At 36.7% G+C, this 15869-nt stretch overlaps 1 protein-coding gene across 1 annotated transcript; it reads right to left on the minus strand.

Annotated features, from left to right (window-relative positions):
* Positions 1-17: 17 nt before the first annotated feature.
* On the minus strand, positions 18-15797 carry LOC139121221 (translation initiation factor eIF2B subunit epsilon-like). Its single transcript, XM_070685926.1, has 16 exons — positions 15628-15797; positions 13796-13920; positions 12883-13068; positions 12148-12322; positions 10677-10832; positions 9368-9453; positions 8788-8901; positions 8150-8250; positions 7605-7750; positions 5526-5664; positions 4736-4837; positions 4221-4328; positions 3448-3662; positions 2212-2292; positions 1391-1561; positions 18-329 (listed from the first exon to the last, which is right to left on the minus strand). Exons 1-16 carry the CDS (start codon positions 15754-15756, stop codon positions 270-272), a joined length of 2094 nt encoding a protein of 697 aa, XP_070542027.1. The 5' UTR covers positions 15757-15797; the 3' UTR covers positions 18-269.
* Between the last annotated feature and the right edge of the window lie 72 nt (positions 15798-15869).

Consider the following 15869-nt stretch of genomic DNA (forward strand, 5'->3'; position numbering starts at 1 on the left):
AAAAAGACAGACAAATCTTGTCATTTACGCATCTTTAATGAGATAAAACTACTGTACAGTCCACTTCCAGACAAGTGGTGATTACACAAGAGTGTACAGGTTTGGATGTGGCTGTCTCATGAACCTGCAACTCAGCAGTAGATACTGCGTACATTTCGACATGCCAGGAGGTAGCAAATGCCGAGACGTCCCAGATGAAATCTGATGATGTTGTCATGCAACCGGAATGTCAGGATCAGCAGGGAGAGGAAGACCAGATTAACTTTCCATCAATCCTCATCTTCACTCTCTTCTTCTGCTTCTTCTAACCACTTGATGAATGGCGCCACCTAGTGTTGAGATAATGACAGAAATAACCTCTGAAGGATGCAATGAAACAATGATCTTTAACATTAGATGTACAAGACCATCAATTCTGTATATTCTGTCTGTACACTTGCTAGACTAAATGTTTAAGGTAGTATGCATTAGAAAGTGAAAGTGTTTTTACTTTTGCTCAAACTTTCCTCCATGAAACTTTCAACCATTCTCTCACCACATCAAGAATAAAATTCAGGGGTTACAATGCAAGGTTTGACACTGGAGAAACAAATTACCTAACATTTACTGATATTTGAATTTAAATGGTTGCCAACCCTGTATTAACTCTATGTGGAAAATAAAATTTTCGATTGTTCTTATTCCAAGAGCTTTGAAATGAGCCCCCATAGTGGTATCTCAGAAAAGAGTCGTATAAGTCCAAATAACTGTCTCCGAGGCGCATTCTACCAATTCAGTTTGTATCATGGTAATTCTGATGTTTGGTAATACCCAAAACCATCAACACTGTAAAGTAAACACAACCTCATCAGGCAAATCTGAACTGCTGTACACTCAAAATGTTCTCATTGACTCAGGAAAATTTCCATACTACAACTTTGAATGGACAATGTCACTATCGTTTCAAATTAAGTTGGTTACCAGTATTTTTGTTTCATACGAGAAATTAGTTAAGGTGATCTGCTTACTGAAACATGCGAAATGATCAATCATCTGTATTCTACCTACACCTTGCATATATAATATGTAAATATGCTGATGACCTAATTTCTGGTATGTACCAGAAACTATGTTATCAAAGCAATTACTGAAAAATCTACAAGGAGGAAGTGAGTAGAGATCTGATGACTGACAGTTTAACATGATTCAGTGAGCAGAACAATATGAATAGTTGCTTATATGAATTGAAAAATAACTGAAATAATTTGAAAAGTTATCAACTTTGTCCCTTTAAGGCTGCCTGGCAGAAATATCTGAAGAGACAACAAGAGTTCCGAAATGTAAGTTGGCAGACACATGAGAAAAAGTTCTGTGAAAGAAAACCTTTTGATGATAAAACTTTGAAATTTACCTGTGATCTTATATCATGTTGTTTTTGTTTTGTGATGGGGTCTTCAGACAGCGTAGTGCTTTTGTACCATTTTAAAATGACTGTTTCAACCAGTACCTCAACTTCATCATACATATAGTGCATGACTTTCATCAGTATTGGAGCAAAATTACTGTGATTTGCACTGAATTCCTGAGTGTAGCAGAAGAAGGAAAAAATGGTTAAGCATGAAAGAAATCTGTTTACGGTTTTATGAGTAATCGCTCTCGATACGCACAAAGAAGGCATGAAAATTGCTACTGTCCATAACCATCATATTAGTCTCACAAAAAAATTTGGGAAGTACAAAATACATCTGTAGAACAATAAACAGTTGAAGCAAGGCAGAACTTACAGTTAACCCTCTGAGTGCTGTAATTTTTGCCCACCAAAATTTCAGTACAATATTTTACCAATTTTTCTAAATTTTTCTTTGATTTTTCTGATAATTTTGGGCCGAAGGAACATCATATTTCCTTTGCTACAGCTTTTTATCAAAATTTTGGCAAAAATCTGGAAAAAAATTTACTGGGGTATATTTTATATAGGTGACGGAAATTGACTTTGGCACTCAAAGGGTTAAAGCACCCATTGCAGACTTTTTAATTTACAACCTTTCATTGCTTTTAATGGTTACTTGTTGAAGTGTTTTGCAAATTTGAGAAACAAATTCCCGTAGGATTCATATTCTGACTGCAGAGTAAGCAACCAACTTTCCCAGCTTGAAACTCTGTACATTACCCCAACGTCGCAATGATCACAATATAAAGTTGGTTCAATCACCTCTGAATCACCACACATACCTCCAATCCTAACAAACAGTCCATCTGTGACTCAGCACTCTTCACATAATTCTGCAACAGCGGTTTCAGTCTGTTCAGCAACTAAGAGACAACAAAAACAAGTTAATTGTACTATTACATGCCATCACAACACAGGTATTTGTACAGGTCCTTTCATTAATTTGACCCCAAACCATCAGTTCAACAGAATCAATTGAACGGATACATATATAACAGAAACATCTGGTTTGTGAATGGTGGTAGGTAAATGATGATTTTGACAGATAAAGGACGAAATCTAAAATCTATTCTTCATCAAAACATTTGTGTCGGCGAAGTGTGTTATCTGACAGAATCCAGGACACAGAGGTGCAAGCTGACATATAATATTCAATTTCCAAATAGCTGCACAGCTTTGTGTTCTCATTACAAAAACATAACACAGTCCATAATTCATCTAACATGTGAGGGAACGGAGTGAGACCCAAAAGTTATGAGTTCTTGCAAATATGAAAATAGTTTGCAGCGATTGTAACAGCCACGGTACAGCATTTGAGGTATCCCAGAATTCCATCTGATACCTGACGAAGGAGGTGACATAGCAAATACTTTCAGTACAAAGATTTTAATGTCAATGAAATTTTCACCTATGTAGGTAAAGTATCTTAATTTTTGAAATGGACCAATTGAGAAACAGAGATGTATTGTGTATAACAGTCAGCCTGGAGAAATTCCACTATGTACATCATAGTTCTATCTGTTGAGTATATTGATAGGAAATTGTGATGGCAGCTCATGTTCACATTTATGTCAACCTGTAACTAAGCACATTCTTCAAGTCTGCTACTTTTGCAGGCTTTTACAGTCTCAATATTTCTCTTTTACAGTTTCAACATTTCTCCATTCAAAATCCATATACCTCAACAATGTGATAAACCTACATGTATAAAGTCTGCCAGTGTACCACATACGCTATTTTGGGTGTGAATGTCACTCCAGCAACTACTGAACGCAAGAGTCGTTATGTATGCATGAAATAAACATCTTCAGGCTCAGTAGGCAGATTCCACATACCGTAAATGTGCATGTGGAAGCACCAGGGAGTATGGATCATTTCGATTCATAAATTCTCGTCTTTTCCAAAATATTCAAACTAATATTTGCAACTATCCATCTGATTGGTTGCACTACAAATCGGGTTTATTTGTCAAAAGTTACTTATTTTGGGATTTTACATGAACAAGAGCAACAACTTACGGGGCGTATTTGGGCAAGATATTTTACTGGATCTAATGGTGTTGTCGATCTCAGGATTGGAACCTCCAGTATGGCTTTCATAACCAAAACAACGAGCTCTTTCATTGATATGTTGTAGGCATATTTCGATGAATTCACTTCCAAGATCAGGTTATCACATTTCACGTTCTCCTCGATACCTCTTTGAAGACTATCAAGGACTTCATTGTAAAACACTGAAATGACAAAGACACCGGTTAAAAAGTTACAGATACTTTGCCAAAAAAGCCACACACTATTAACCCTTTGAGTGCTGTAATTGTTCCCACCAAAATTTTGGTGCAACATTTTTACCAATTTTTATGAATTTTTCTGTAATTTTTTGATAATTTTGGACCAAATGGATATCAAATTTCATTGGCTACAGTTTGTTATAAAAATTTTGACAAAAATCTGAAAAAAAATTGACTGGAGTATATTTTCTAAAGGTGACAAAAATTGACTTTGGTGCTCAAAGGGTTAAACACCTCTAATTGAAATTTAAATTAATGACATCAAATCAGCTTCACATTAGTTCTTGTTTAATTTGACAATTTTCTGGACCAATTTATTCACCAGGGTGTAAAATCACATTTGCATCCAACAGAACGCGTACACACCAAAGACACACCAAAGACCTACGTGATGCTGAACTTTGTGGCAGTCCACACACTGTACATGCACACTTTCATGCATACACCGACATGCTGCAGAAAAAATTCATACACACATACATATATGACATGTCAACCTACTTTTAGTATCATCCGGAGGTGGTGATGACGGAGGTGACATTTCATCATCAGACGACTCATCACTGCTACTTTCCTCATCTTCGTCATCTTTCTCATCCAGACTCAGACCTGTATGCCGAAAATGACCATGATTCATCAACATTCCACAGTTACAGAATATTAAAGGTTCAATCAAATATGATCACATACAAGCATGGAATAGATAATATTCCCCTCTGCCAGCTCTTTCAACACTTGTTTTATGAATGTGATGTTCATAAGCATGAAACACACCATCCAACAAAAGAGCATAGCACTCTGATTCAGTTCATGAAGGATGTCAAAATATTACCATGAATCTTCTCCCCATTCCATGGCTCTGAACTTTCTTAATGTTTATTTGCCTATTGTAAGACAAAACACTGAATATAGAACCACTTATAGCTTCGATATAGCTGCAACTGGTGCACTGGTGTCAACACATGAACTTTGACCTTTAAACTTGTAATTTCTGTTGTGTAGTGTCAAAAACTTACGCCAGATTTGCTGCACCAGCTCCTCGTCTTCATCCAAATCTTCATCCTGTTGGATCCATACGAAGCCCTTACCTTCAGTTCCTACGATACTGACGTCATACGCTATGAAATGAACAGATGTAGCGATTAATCACCACATCTCTGATGACAATTCTCTTGTTCATTTTTCCATCAAAAAACAAATGCAGTCGTGAACAAAGATATCAAAGAAGTTGATATGGACAACATTTGATGGACAGGCATCCTCCTCAAGGTAACTTTTGCACCTAACAATCACCAGTGAAACAGTGAAATCAAAAGATCCTTTACGACATATAAAACAATGCTGTACATGTACTTCAACATTTCTGCTCTAAATTTCTCCATCAATCAGACCTTTAAATACATTACACAACTATCACAGACCACAGGGCAGAGGTCAACTTTTCTTTATCATTCTATACTACAATTCGGAAGCAAAGTTGACAAGAGTAAAAAAACTACACTATCGGTAGAAAAGTTGACAAAAGTGAGAAACCACACTATTCTTGTTACCTTGACACAGGTATACTTTGCAGTTTTCTGTGATCAACTTTTCTCCTATCTGTTGCTAATGATGGTTTTGCACAAAGCAATTAAACTTATGGGCTTCTTCCGAATATGCGATCCCCAAGACTTGACCCCCTAGCAAACAATATCTCTATCACAAGAATGAGACACTATCTTTGAAAACAAATTGTACAATGAATGCAGGAGAACATATAATCTCACACGGAAATACTGCAATAATCATATTATTGGCAGCACTCACATGGTGGGCCATCTTCAGTAAGAGGTTCATCTGCCTTCCCATCATCCTCTGCAAAGTCATCAAAACCTGAAGATGCCTTAGGAATCTGATTGGTCAACAGGGTACCCTCTTTAAGAATTACATCTGGCCCTACAACAACCTGTGTCAGCAGAAACAACATCAACGTGTAAGCTGGATATGTAATACAATGAAATTTTCAGAATCTCAAAGCTTCGTTATGTCAAAAGTTCATTATGATTTACAGTAATATATTAGCCTAACAACAATTTTGCATATCAAACACAGTTCCAAAGAATTTATAGAAGTAAAGATGAAAAATGGTGATACGTATTTGGCATTGGTATTAATGACAACTGGTGTTCAACAGGATAAACATTTCATATTGATATGATCAAGTCAAATAATATCGTTCTGTATCAGATTTAAAACAATATTTACATGTGAAAGGCAAAAGCTATAGCTTTTGATAATATTTTCATTTGTTTTAGTTTCTAGCGATAAATTTGCCAATTCTTTTCCCTGACTGTGTTGAAATACTGAGTACCTGTATACATAGTGCAATGTTATGTTGGCAAATGAATAACCTTTCCAGACTAAAATTCAGTTAGTCACAATACTATTAGATTTTATAAACATGTAGATTGCTGAAAAACTATGCATTTGCAGGTGATGTTGGGAGTAGGAAAAGAAATTGTTTCTAAAAACAGGATATAAATACTGAAAAAAATAAGTTATAGCTCATGGGGTTTTCAGGTAAAATGCACCTCAGGGAAAGATATTCAGACTTTAAACATTTTACATTACTTTTCTGTTGTGGGCTCATTTTGAAGCTTGTGTGGAGTAACAAAAGTTTTCAACGGCTTATTTTATGAAATCAAAAACTTAAATTTTCCCAAAGGGATGGCGGCCATTTTGAATTTTAAGTTATGGTAAATGTCAGGTAATATAGTCTCTGTAGTACGAAACTTTACACTGTGACCCCTGTTTTTTATCCTGGATTTTGAAGGGCAATGTTTCAAAGTTTCCTGGAGAAAAGTTTGAAAAAAAGTTTATGTATTTCAGTTTTAAGGCTTATACTACCTTAATACTAACACATGTAGTTGATTGATGGTATTTGTTTACGTTTGCACACTGATTGACCTGACATAAGCTTCCTCTCTGGCAACACATGGCACATTTTTAATGGCATGACATTGAAATGACACATTCACCTTGCCCGTGTTGTTCTTGATATTCAGAAGAACATGCAGTGCACACATTTATTCCGACGCGGTTACTTTACCCCACATAACCTTGATTCAGAGGACAAGGACACTGTAATTCTGTTGGGACAGATGGTATTGAGGATGCACCATCTGGATCAGCATTCAATCTTTACTAAAGGGTGAGGGGCCGGTGTCCTTCAAAAACTGCATTGCAGTAAACAGTCTATGTTATCCAAAACTCGCACAACAGTCTTGCTGTGGAGCGCAGCTGGTAGTCACTGTCGTATATCTTTCGTTTTTCACAGTCGATGATCATCACTGTCATATGGCTCAAAAAACTGCACTCTGGAGAACGCAGATGATGATGCTTTTGTCTTTCATCCTCCCCTTCTAAGCAGAGTAGCACAACACTCACCAGGGCCATTTCTATACTCTATTTACTAAAACCCATCCACCCACTTACATGTAACACTAGAGATTGTGATAGGCTGTTGACAATATACACTGGTGTGCACAGGTGGACTTTGACGGTATGGAAATCAAGACATTAGACTTATTGTAGGTTTCTTGTGAATGATGGATTTTTATAGTCCAACCACAGTATTGGAAGATTTTCAAAACACCCCCAAATGACTGCAAGGTTCACTTTACTCTTTTGTTGCAGACTAGCCATTACCATATTGTGATCTGACATGCAACTTGAATGAAATCGTACTTTACAGTCGTTGAGATCCTTTGCAAACAACAAGACATGATATAAACACCTATTGACATTATCTGAATTCATGCACAATATTCATGTCATGTCAGAATAATCTCAGCATCACAGAATGTTTGGTGGCAGATTGATACAATCTACCCACATTGAACTTACATCATAAGATATCACACAGTTTGGCTGGACTGTCACATTGGGTTTTATAATGGCTCGGTCACATACTATACACATCTTAAGGGTGGAACCGGACTCAATGCATACATTATCCCATACATAGGCATTTTCTAAGCTCACATTCTCTCCTGAAAATAAACAATATGAAAAGCGTTAAAAGGTCTATGCAGAAGTTGTATCTCCCACTTTTCATGATTGGAAAATTCAGGGCATTAAAAACTCATCCAAAGTTATTGTACTTGTAACTGCAACAAATGAAAAAGATTTCATTCAAGCTGGAGATTTCAACCAGTGAAGTCATGAAAGCACTGTTTAATGCAGTAGTAGTGGTGTTGTTCTCATAAAAACTCTGTGTGGACAAACACTTCGTACTGCTCAAGAACCTCCATAATATCTTACTTGATTGGAACAAACAAGATCCTGTTAGAATCAATGAAGAATACACAATTCTCTTTCAAAACATTCACCAGCCCTTTAAAATATATATTTCTACATAAATTTCTATTCATATGCAAATTACTATTTACCTATTGAACAGTTTCTGCCAATTACTGATTTGCTGATGACTGTGTTGGTACCAATACAGGTTCCCTGGCCTACCACCACATCTTCTTCCAAGATGCATCCTCTGTGGGGCACAAAATCCAGAATTTGTGATAATCATTTGATATCACATATGTATAGACTTTCACTTATTCACTTCTGTATCAATGCATCGTTGGTGCTCCTGCCCATTGGTTGACAAATTCACATGTTGTTCTTACACTTCTGTGAGAACAAGCTTGATCAAAACTTTTCGCATTTGATTTCCTCATCAATCTCAAAAGTTACAAGTGTGAGTAAAAGTGTTTAAAATATATGGCTTTATATAGACTGAAAGATCTGTCACGCGAGGGCGCTCTCTACACTTCCCCTCTCGTACAGTGAGAGGAGGGAGCGTAGAAAGCAACCTTGAGCGACGGATCTTTCAGTCTAGGTTTTATCAAGATCAGCAAGCCCTGTTATGGCTTTTCTCCTGATATTTGATACATTTATTTGAGAAGTTGGCACTTTATGATTTATTTTCCTTGTGCTCAAAAATTGGCAAAAATAAAACCCCAGCAAAAAACAACGTACTGGAATCTCTGAATATTCATCCTGCACAAAAGAAGTTGTCAGAATTCACCTTGCAAGTGTGATGTCTTTGGATAAGTATGTGTTGTGTCTTAGCAGAGTAAATCCAGCACCGTTGATGGCGTCAGGAACAAGTGGATAACTCCAACGATGGATAATATCCTTGCTAGAAGATAAAACAACGACACAGATTGCAGTCAACTTTCAAAGAGCAAGACATACTTCTGCTATATTGTTTCACTGCATTTAATCCACATGTTGTCACTACACCAGGTACAAGGTGAGAGGAACGAACTTTCCTTTCTTTAAGAAAACGGCCAGTATTCTTAAGATATATAGAGAGAGAGTCTGATGGAGAGGTACATGGACGGTTCAAGCTGACATTGAGATATTAAAAGATTGTGCTTTAAAAACTTTGCTACTTCAAATATTTCCAGAAGCCTAGCCAAAACACAATACACCAAGAAAAATGTTTTGTTGTGACTAACATCCAAACTTTTGCATGCAGCTCATATGTCTGGGCTAATCACATATGTTGCAATCATGACCAACTTTTGCATACAAGTCCAGTCCTGCTTCCAGTTTTATTTCATCCTGGTTGGTACAATTGCTCACAAACACCGTAAACTTACCTGACAGCATGGTACATGTAAGGATTGGAGACCCTGGCAGCATACTCATCTTCTAAAACATACATGTGAATTTGATTACCCATGATCTGTCGAGAGACGGGTAAAAGACATAACACATCATGATCAGGAATATCATATTGCTACAGAGACAAAATATTATTATTATATATGTATCACTGTTTACTTGCATCGGGGTGTGTACAAATCACTGACATTTTCACTACAGTGCAAATGTCAAAAATATTATGCCATTGATTTATGTTAATGAGTGTTTACAACCCCAGAACCACTTTTGCTTGCAGTCAGTGTCTTTGGCGGGCGTCTTGCTAAACCTGCTCATATATTTTTTTTGCAAAACTGAATTCATTATTGTTGTCATTGTTATCAATTGAAAATGTAAGGTGTTACTAGATGACAGTTTGTTGATCTAAAATTTTCATCCTAAACCATCCATGCTGACTGTTCAATTCACTTCGAGGGAGACTGGACAGTCAGAAGTGCAGTATCAATTTCACTGACAGCATGTTTGAGAAGGTAAACTCATAAAAAGTGTTCTTCTTCCATTTGACATTGCACTCCTGAAGTATTTTCTTGTAAATACGTGCAGTTCAGACTTTGACAAGACATGTTCAGTTACATTGATGAGACATCCCGAAGGAATCTAAGGTTGGTGAGCAAGCATGATCTTGGAAAAGTTTGTTAATTGATTATAAACCTGTGAACAAGTGTGCATCCGATCAGAAGTGTGGGTGTGGCTAAGCTAGCAAATTAGAATTCCATGAAGCAATATGCAGTGTCAAAGTTTCTTTGCATACAACAAACTACTAGTAAGAATGACAAACTAAGATGAACTTTTTTCATGTTGGGATTGTTTATTATTAATATATAAAAGATGAAACATATGTACTAGTAATCATGCTAGAGCCCCATGACCTTAGAGTGTTGGCACTGTACTGGCAGTATGTGCAGTCTACTTTCAGTATATTGCATTGTCCTTTCACCCAATCTGCTCTTGGTAAGACTGCTGCTGAACACATGGCAGCACCTGTGCAAATACCACTTGTACAGCACTCTAACATAATGGGATTCTGTCATACAACTCGATGTTAGACCTTCTTGTATTGAATGTTGGAGAAAATAGCAAAAATTCAAAACTTAGCACACCAAATAAAAGTGAACAGATATCTGATCATATCAATACCAGTAGGAATTCTTTAAAGCAGAAAAAGTAATGAACACTTTATTTTTTATTATCACAAGCTGACATTCAAATATTTCTGTAACAATGTTGTTGAACTCTATCACCTACCTCCTCATTTATGAGAATCCCATGAACAAAGTCATCTTTGGTTTGATAATCAAAGTTGTCGGTAAATAGTTCAGGTACTTGTGGCGAACAGATACATATATGGGTATCTAATAGATCATACCGTAGTTGTACATTATTGTTGTCTTGAAACAAACTCTGCGGACAGAAAAGATGCAAAGGCGACATTTCTTGACATCACCGAAATACGGTAAACAAGATAAATACTAAAATATCCATGCCATGGCAACCACATTCGAATTTTGAGGAATGAAAATGAAAATTAGACCACCAGCAGAAAATGACAGAAAATTAATAAATACAAAGAATTTGGAACATAACCACATAATGTACAATATTCATGAAGCTCTCTGTGACGTGATGAATTCACAAACATAAAATGTATTCTGAATGCAAACAAATTAAAGCAACATTTTTAACTATATACAACAAAATCAACACTGATGTATATAATTTAGGGTAGAATGTGCCTCCGGAAAGATCCTTGGATTCTCCAATTTTCCAGTACTTTTCTGGTCTAGCGCTTGGTGGGGCTCATTTTAACACTCTTGGGGTAAGAGCGATCTTCACTGTCCTAGTTTGTATCCCGATACCCCAATAGAGTTGACAGAGGGATGGCAGCCATTTTGAATTTCAAATATCTTCAAATGCAAGGTGATTTGTTTTAGTACCAAACTTTGCACGTTGATCCCTGATTTTTATTGTTGAGTTGGTAAGAGAATAGTTGAAAGTTTCATTGAGGAAAGTTTTTGCAAAAGTATAAGTCTTTGACTCTCAAGGGGCATACTTCTTTCATATCAAAACAGCCAAAAGCCCGGTTCACACTGCAACACAATAAGGAAATACACAAGAAAGTTGCGACTATGAAGACTTCCGATATTGGTAGCAGTTACGATATACTATATCCAAACAAAAATCCCAACTCATACTTTTTAACATTCTATAAGTCTGGACTTTTCAAATACTACACAGATCTTTTAAATGATTCTTTTTCTTCAGAAAAGACACATACCTGGTGAGGAAGTGTGACTGAATAAGTTGTAAACTTGTTTCATTTTTAGTAATACCGGTACTATTTTTCTGCTTTTCTGCTTTCTATTTTAATATTGTTTTATATCTCTTTTGTTTGGGTATTGATCTTTTCATATTTGTTTCAATTTTTTTCTTTTCATTTACGGCATCATGTTTCATCTGTTTTTATGACTTTTGGGGAAGAATGCTCTTACATACATGTAGGTTCTGATCACCTGTGTTTCCAATCCAGAGTTTAAGTCATACATCAAATAAAATAAAATAAGTATGGCAACAGAACTACCGGTATCCCATAATACCTTGCTGCAAAGTCTGAAACTACCATACCGTGGAACTATCTCATTGGGTGATTTACTGATAAAAATCATCAATGTACTACAGAAATCACAAGCCTTGCATCAAGTAATACTTTTCCACTCACCACTGAAATAGGAATTCTTTTAGCCGATTTCACTTTCTGATAGTGAAATACCCTCTTGGTGCTTGTATCAACAGCTGCCATGAATTCATCTTCTTTGCATCTGGTCTTGTGTCCAGGTGATGCCTCTTTACACACAAGTGTCATGACAGACGATTTATCTTTCTGTCGCCGCGCTCTTAAAAGAAGTGATGACAAGAAACAGTTGAAAGAAATTGCACTTTATAATACAGTTGAAATGAACAACACAAAAATATTGTCATATGTGACTAATTACAATGTTGAAATACCCAAAGATAGATAGATAGTTAAAATCTAATAGTGGTATACACAACTTGGAAATTCTTATTCCTATATGTATTTGATCTTTGTTGTTCACAGCATGTAGATTACATAAAGCCTCCATATTTTCAACTTAGTAAGTACTATCAGTGCACTGCGCAAGCAACATTACTTCCATTCTATGTTATCAGTTACAAATCTCACTTCAAGCAAGCTAGTCACTCATTGATTCAAACATTTCTGACGACTATCGAAGACCAATCAGATAGCTTGATTAAAACATGAACGAAATCTGTCAAACACCAATCAGATGGCCTGATTCAAACATCATTGACAACTGTCAAACACCAATCAGACGACCTGATTCAAACACCATTGACAACTGTCAAACACCAATCAGGCAGCCTGATTCAAACATTATCAATAGCTGTCGTTGAACACAAATACACTACTCACTTATGCTCCTCTAGTACTTTTTTGAAATTCATGTTTGACACGATGTCTCCATTGACAAGTACAAAATCTGATCTGAGTAGGGATTTGTTATCTATGTCCCTCAAAGCATCTCCAACAGTCCTGCAGTCTTCTGACACAATTGTAGACACTTTGTATGCACTCTTCTCGCCCATCCATTTGGATTCTCTGAAAAGAAAGAAATATCGACATTTCAACTTCTTTTATCCCACTTTACTGAGGAGTACCATGCTGGTATTAGAGAACACCAAATATTTGTAGTGATTTAATAATTTGTGAGATGTCATTATCAGATTTTGCACACAAAGGACAACAGGTGGTTGGCTTAATATTGTCAATCAAACAATCAAACACATGCTTTTCTAAAGGAATTTCTTTTTTCATGTGCATTGCATGAACTGCTTGAGTGTTAACAACAACATGAAAACTGAAAACACTCTTAACTCTTTTGGCTCTCTGTAAACTTTGTAATAAGCAAATAACCTGAAAACTTGCAGTAAATTCTCTGCAGACTGAAGTTTCCATATTCACCCTCAGTATGCAAATTAGTTTTCCCTATGAACTTCACCTGTTGCAAAGCCCAAAGGGTCAACTAATCACCCTGTCTGTTTACATGTACATGTGTCTGACTCAAAAAGCAAAACAAATTTCTCCTGAAAGTTCCAAGTTCTGTTGATTTGATATGTCATCTGTTGAACATCCATGAACATTTTGAAAGCGAAGTTTTATTTTTAAAGCATAAAACTTATACCGTTATACCAGTGCTCTGAACTCGAATTTCTGATGATTTTTTTTTTGGGTGGGGGGGGTTGGGGGGTGGGGGAGATATCATGAGGTGAAACGAACCTTTCTATAAAATTGAATCTGGCATATAGGAAGATTTATTTGGTCTTACTTGAGATGGTTCTTTATCTGTTCAGCATGTGCAGTGCAATAGACAAATATTTCTTGAACACCAGCTGCTGTCAGGAATTCCAGGGTATAGTCAAGCAATGTAAAATTCACCAGAGGTAATAAAGCCTGAAAGTGAAAACAGAATGTTCAGACCGTTTCTTCTGCTTAGATGTTTTGTAGATGCTTGATGAGTTTGGATGTACCTAGCATATATGGCCAAGATTGTCAACAGAGAAAATTTGATAACCACACACTGTGAAATAAATGCGATCAAAGTTAATTAGTCTTAATTCCTGCACAATTAGGACTGCTTACATATTGAAGCATTCAATTATAAAGTCTAAAAAGTTAGAACGGCGTGGAACAGGTGCACTTTAGAGTCAAACTACTATGTTCCATGTCATTTAGGGAGCCATCATTATTTACAGCCTGGGGGGTTGGAGGAATTTCATCAGAAACTCAAATTTTGAGTAACCCCCCACCCCCGGCCAACCATGATGAATTTGAGTAACCCCCTCTCTAACTAAGAGATTTTGACTGACCCCCACCTAACTTAGAAAAGTTAAATACCAATGCATGTATTTGTAAAATTTACAAAAATACAGTAATAGTAAAGACTTTTCAAATCCTGCTAGATTATCATCGGTTAACTCATGACAGTTGGAAAAGGTGAAATCAACAACATGAAATTCAAAGTGACAACAAAACACAGAATAAGCTCACGCTGAAACCAGTATCCAACCATATAGTATTGTTTAATTTGGATGGGTATCATGATAGGGTTTTCCCTAGGATATCTGACTGAGCAGAATTTGAAAGTACATGCGGAAAACATGCAAGAGGCTGAGGGAGGAAAATATCAAAGGGGGTGTCCCCTTGCCTGTGTGGAAAATTTTGAGAAATTGATGTATGCAATGGTGCAGTCTGGTGCAATCTGAGAGATGTTTTGAATTTGTTTTTTAACTTATAAAGGACACCCCAAGGGGAGAGCACGAGAGGGTGGTATCCCCCCTCTTGCATTGAAAATTTTGAGAAATTCATGTGTGCAATGGTGCAGTCTGGTTCAATCTGAGAAGTGTTTTCAATCTGATCTTTACTCATAAAGAACACAATAAGGGGGAGAGCATGAGAGGTGGGTATCCCCCTCTCGCATCGAAAATTTTGAGAAATTCATGTGTGCAATAGTTCAATCTGAGCGGTATTTTAATCTATTTCGCACCAAAAATTGGGTAACCTCCGTCTTCCTCTCCACATATTTTGCAACCGCCCTTGAAGTTTTCAATTTTTTGAGTGAACCTCCCCCCATTCCTCCGACCCCCAGCCCGTAAATAATGACGGCTCCCTTACTATATCGTAGCCACAACTTGAAGTTATCGGCTGCCAGATCTCATCATATAGTGACAATATTGCTTTCACCAAGTTCGGTAAGGGAAATCAAAATTGATTCTTCAGTTGGCGTTTACAGACAACACTACTGCAAAGTATCCCCTTTAAACAGCTAACTGTCAATGTCGTATATTCCAACTCAGAACATACAACACTCACAGGTAGAAGAACAATATCTGGAAGCAGTCCTGTAAATTTGAGCATGATCTCAATGGAGGCTAAATCACTGCTACCTGCGCGATCTCTCAAACAATTCTGAACATTACAGTATGAAGTTTATTTGTTTTTTATGAAGAGAAAGATATGGCTTTGAGGAAACAAGGGTTTTACTCTACCATCCAATTCCAAAACAAGGTAAAATAGTTTGTATGTAATGTAACGCTTGCTTTCAATTTCATCAACCCGACTTCGCCCATTGTGAGATGTCAATACATAAATCATTCTTACCCTCGGTCGTTCCAGCGTTATCGGAGCAAACCTCACATTAAAACTGTCAGCTAACAAGACTGCCTGCAAAATATCTTCCTGTTTGAGCAAATTATCGCGATCCCCTTTCTTTTTCTTGGATGCTGCCATTTTACATCAGCATGACCATAAACCCGGAGAGCTTACGATTCCGATTCTTTTCTCATTCTGCAATTTTGAATTCATGACCCTGAAAAACACGGAATTGTAAAAATCTCGATTTT

The sequence above is a fragment of the Ptychodera flava genome, chromosome 21 (assembly GCF_041260155.1).
Source record: "Ptychodera flava strain L36383 chromosome 21, AS_Pfla_20210202, whole genome shotgun sequence".
NCBI lineage: Eukaryota > Metazoa > Hemichordata > Enteropneusta > Ptychoderidae > Ptychodera > Ptychodera flava.

What these genes read in the sequence shown, in the direction of transcription:
- LOC139121221 (XM_070685926.1), bottom strand. Translation starts at nt 15,756, where the DNA reads ATGGCAGCATCCAAGAAAAAGAAAGGGGATCGCGATAATTTGCTCAAA. An exon ending in TACATGTACCATGCTGTCAG is followed by an intron (nt 8,902 to 9,367) that starts GTAAGTTTACGG and finishes TTTATCTTCTAG; the next exon opens with CAAGGATATTATCCATCGTT. An exon ending in TGGCAGAAACTGTTCAATAG is followed by an intron (nt 7,751 to 8,149) that starts GTAAATAGTAAT and finishes GTTTATTTTCAG; the next exon opens with GAGAGAATGTGAGCTTAGAA.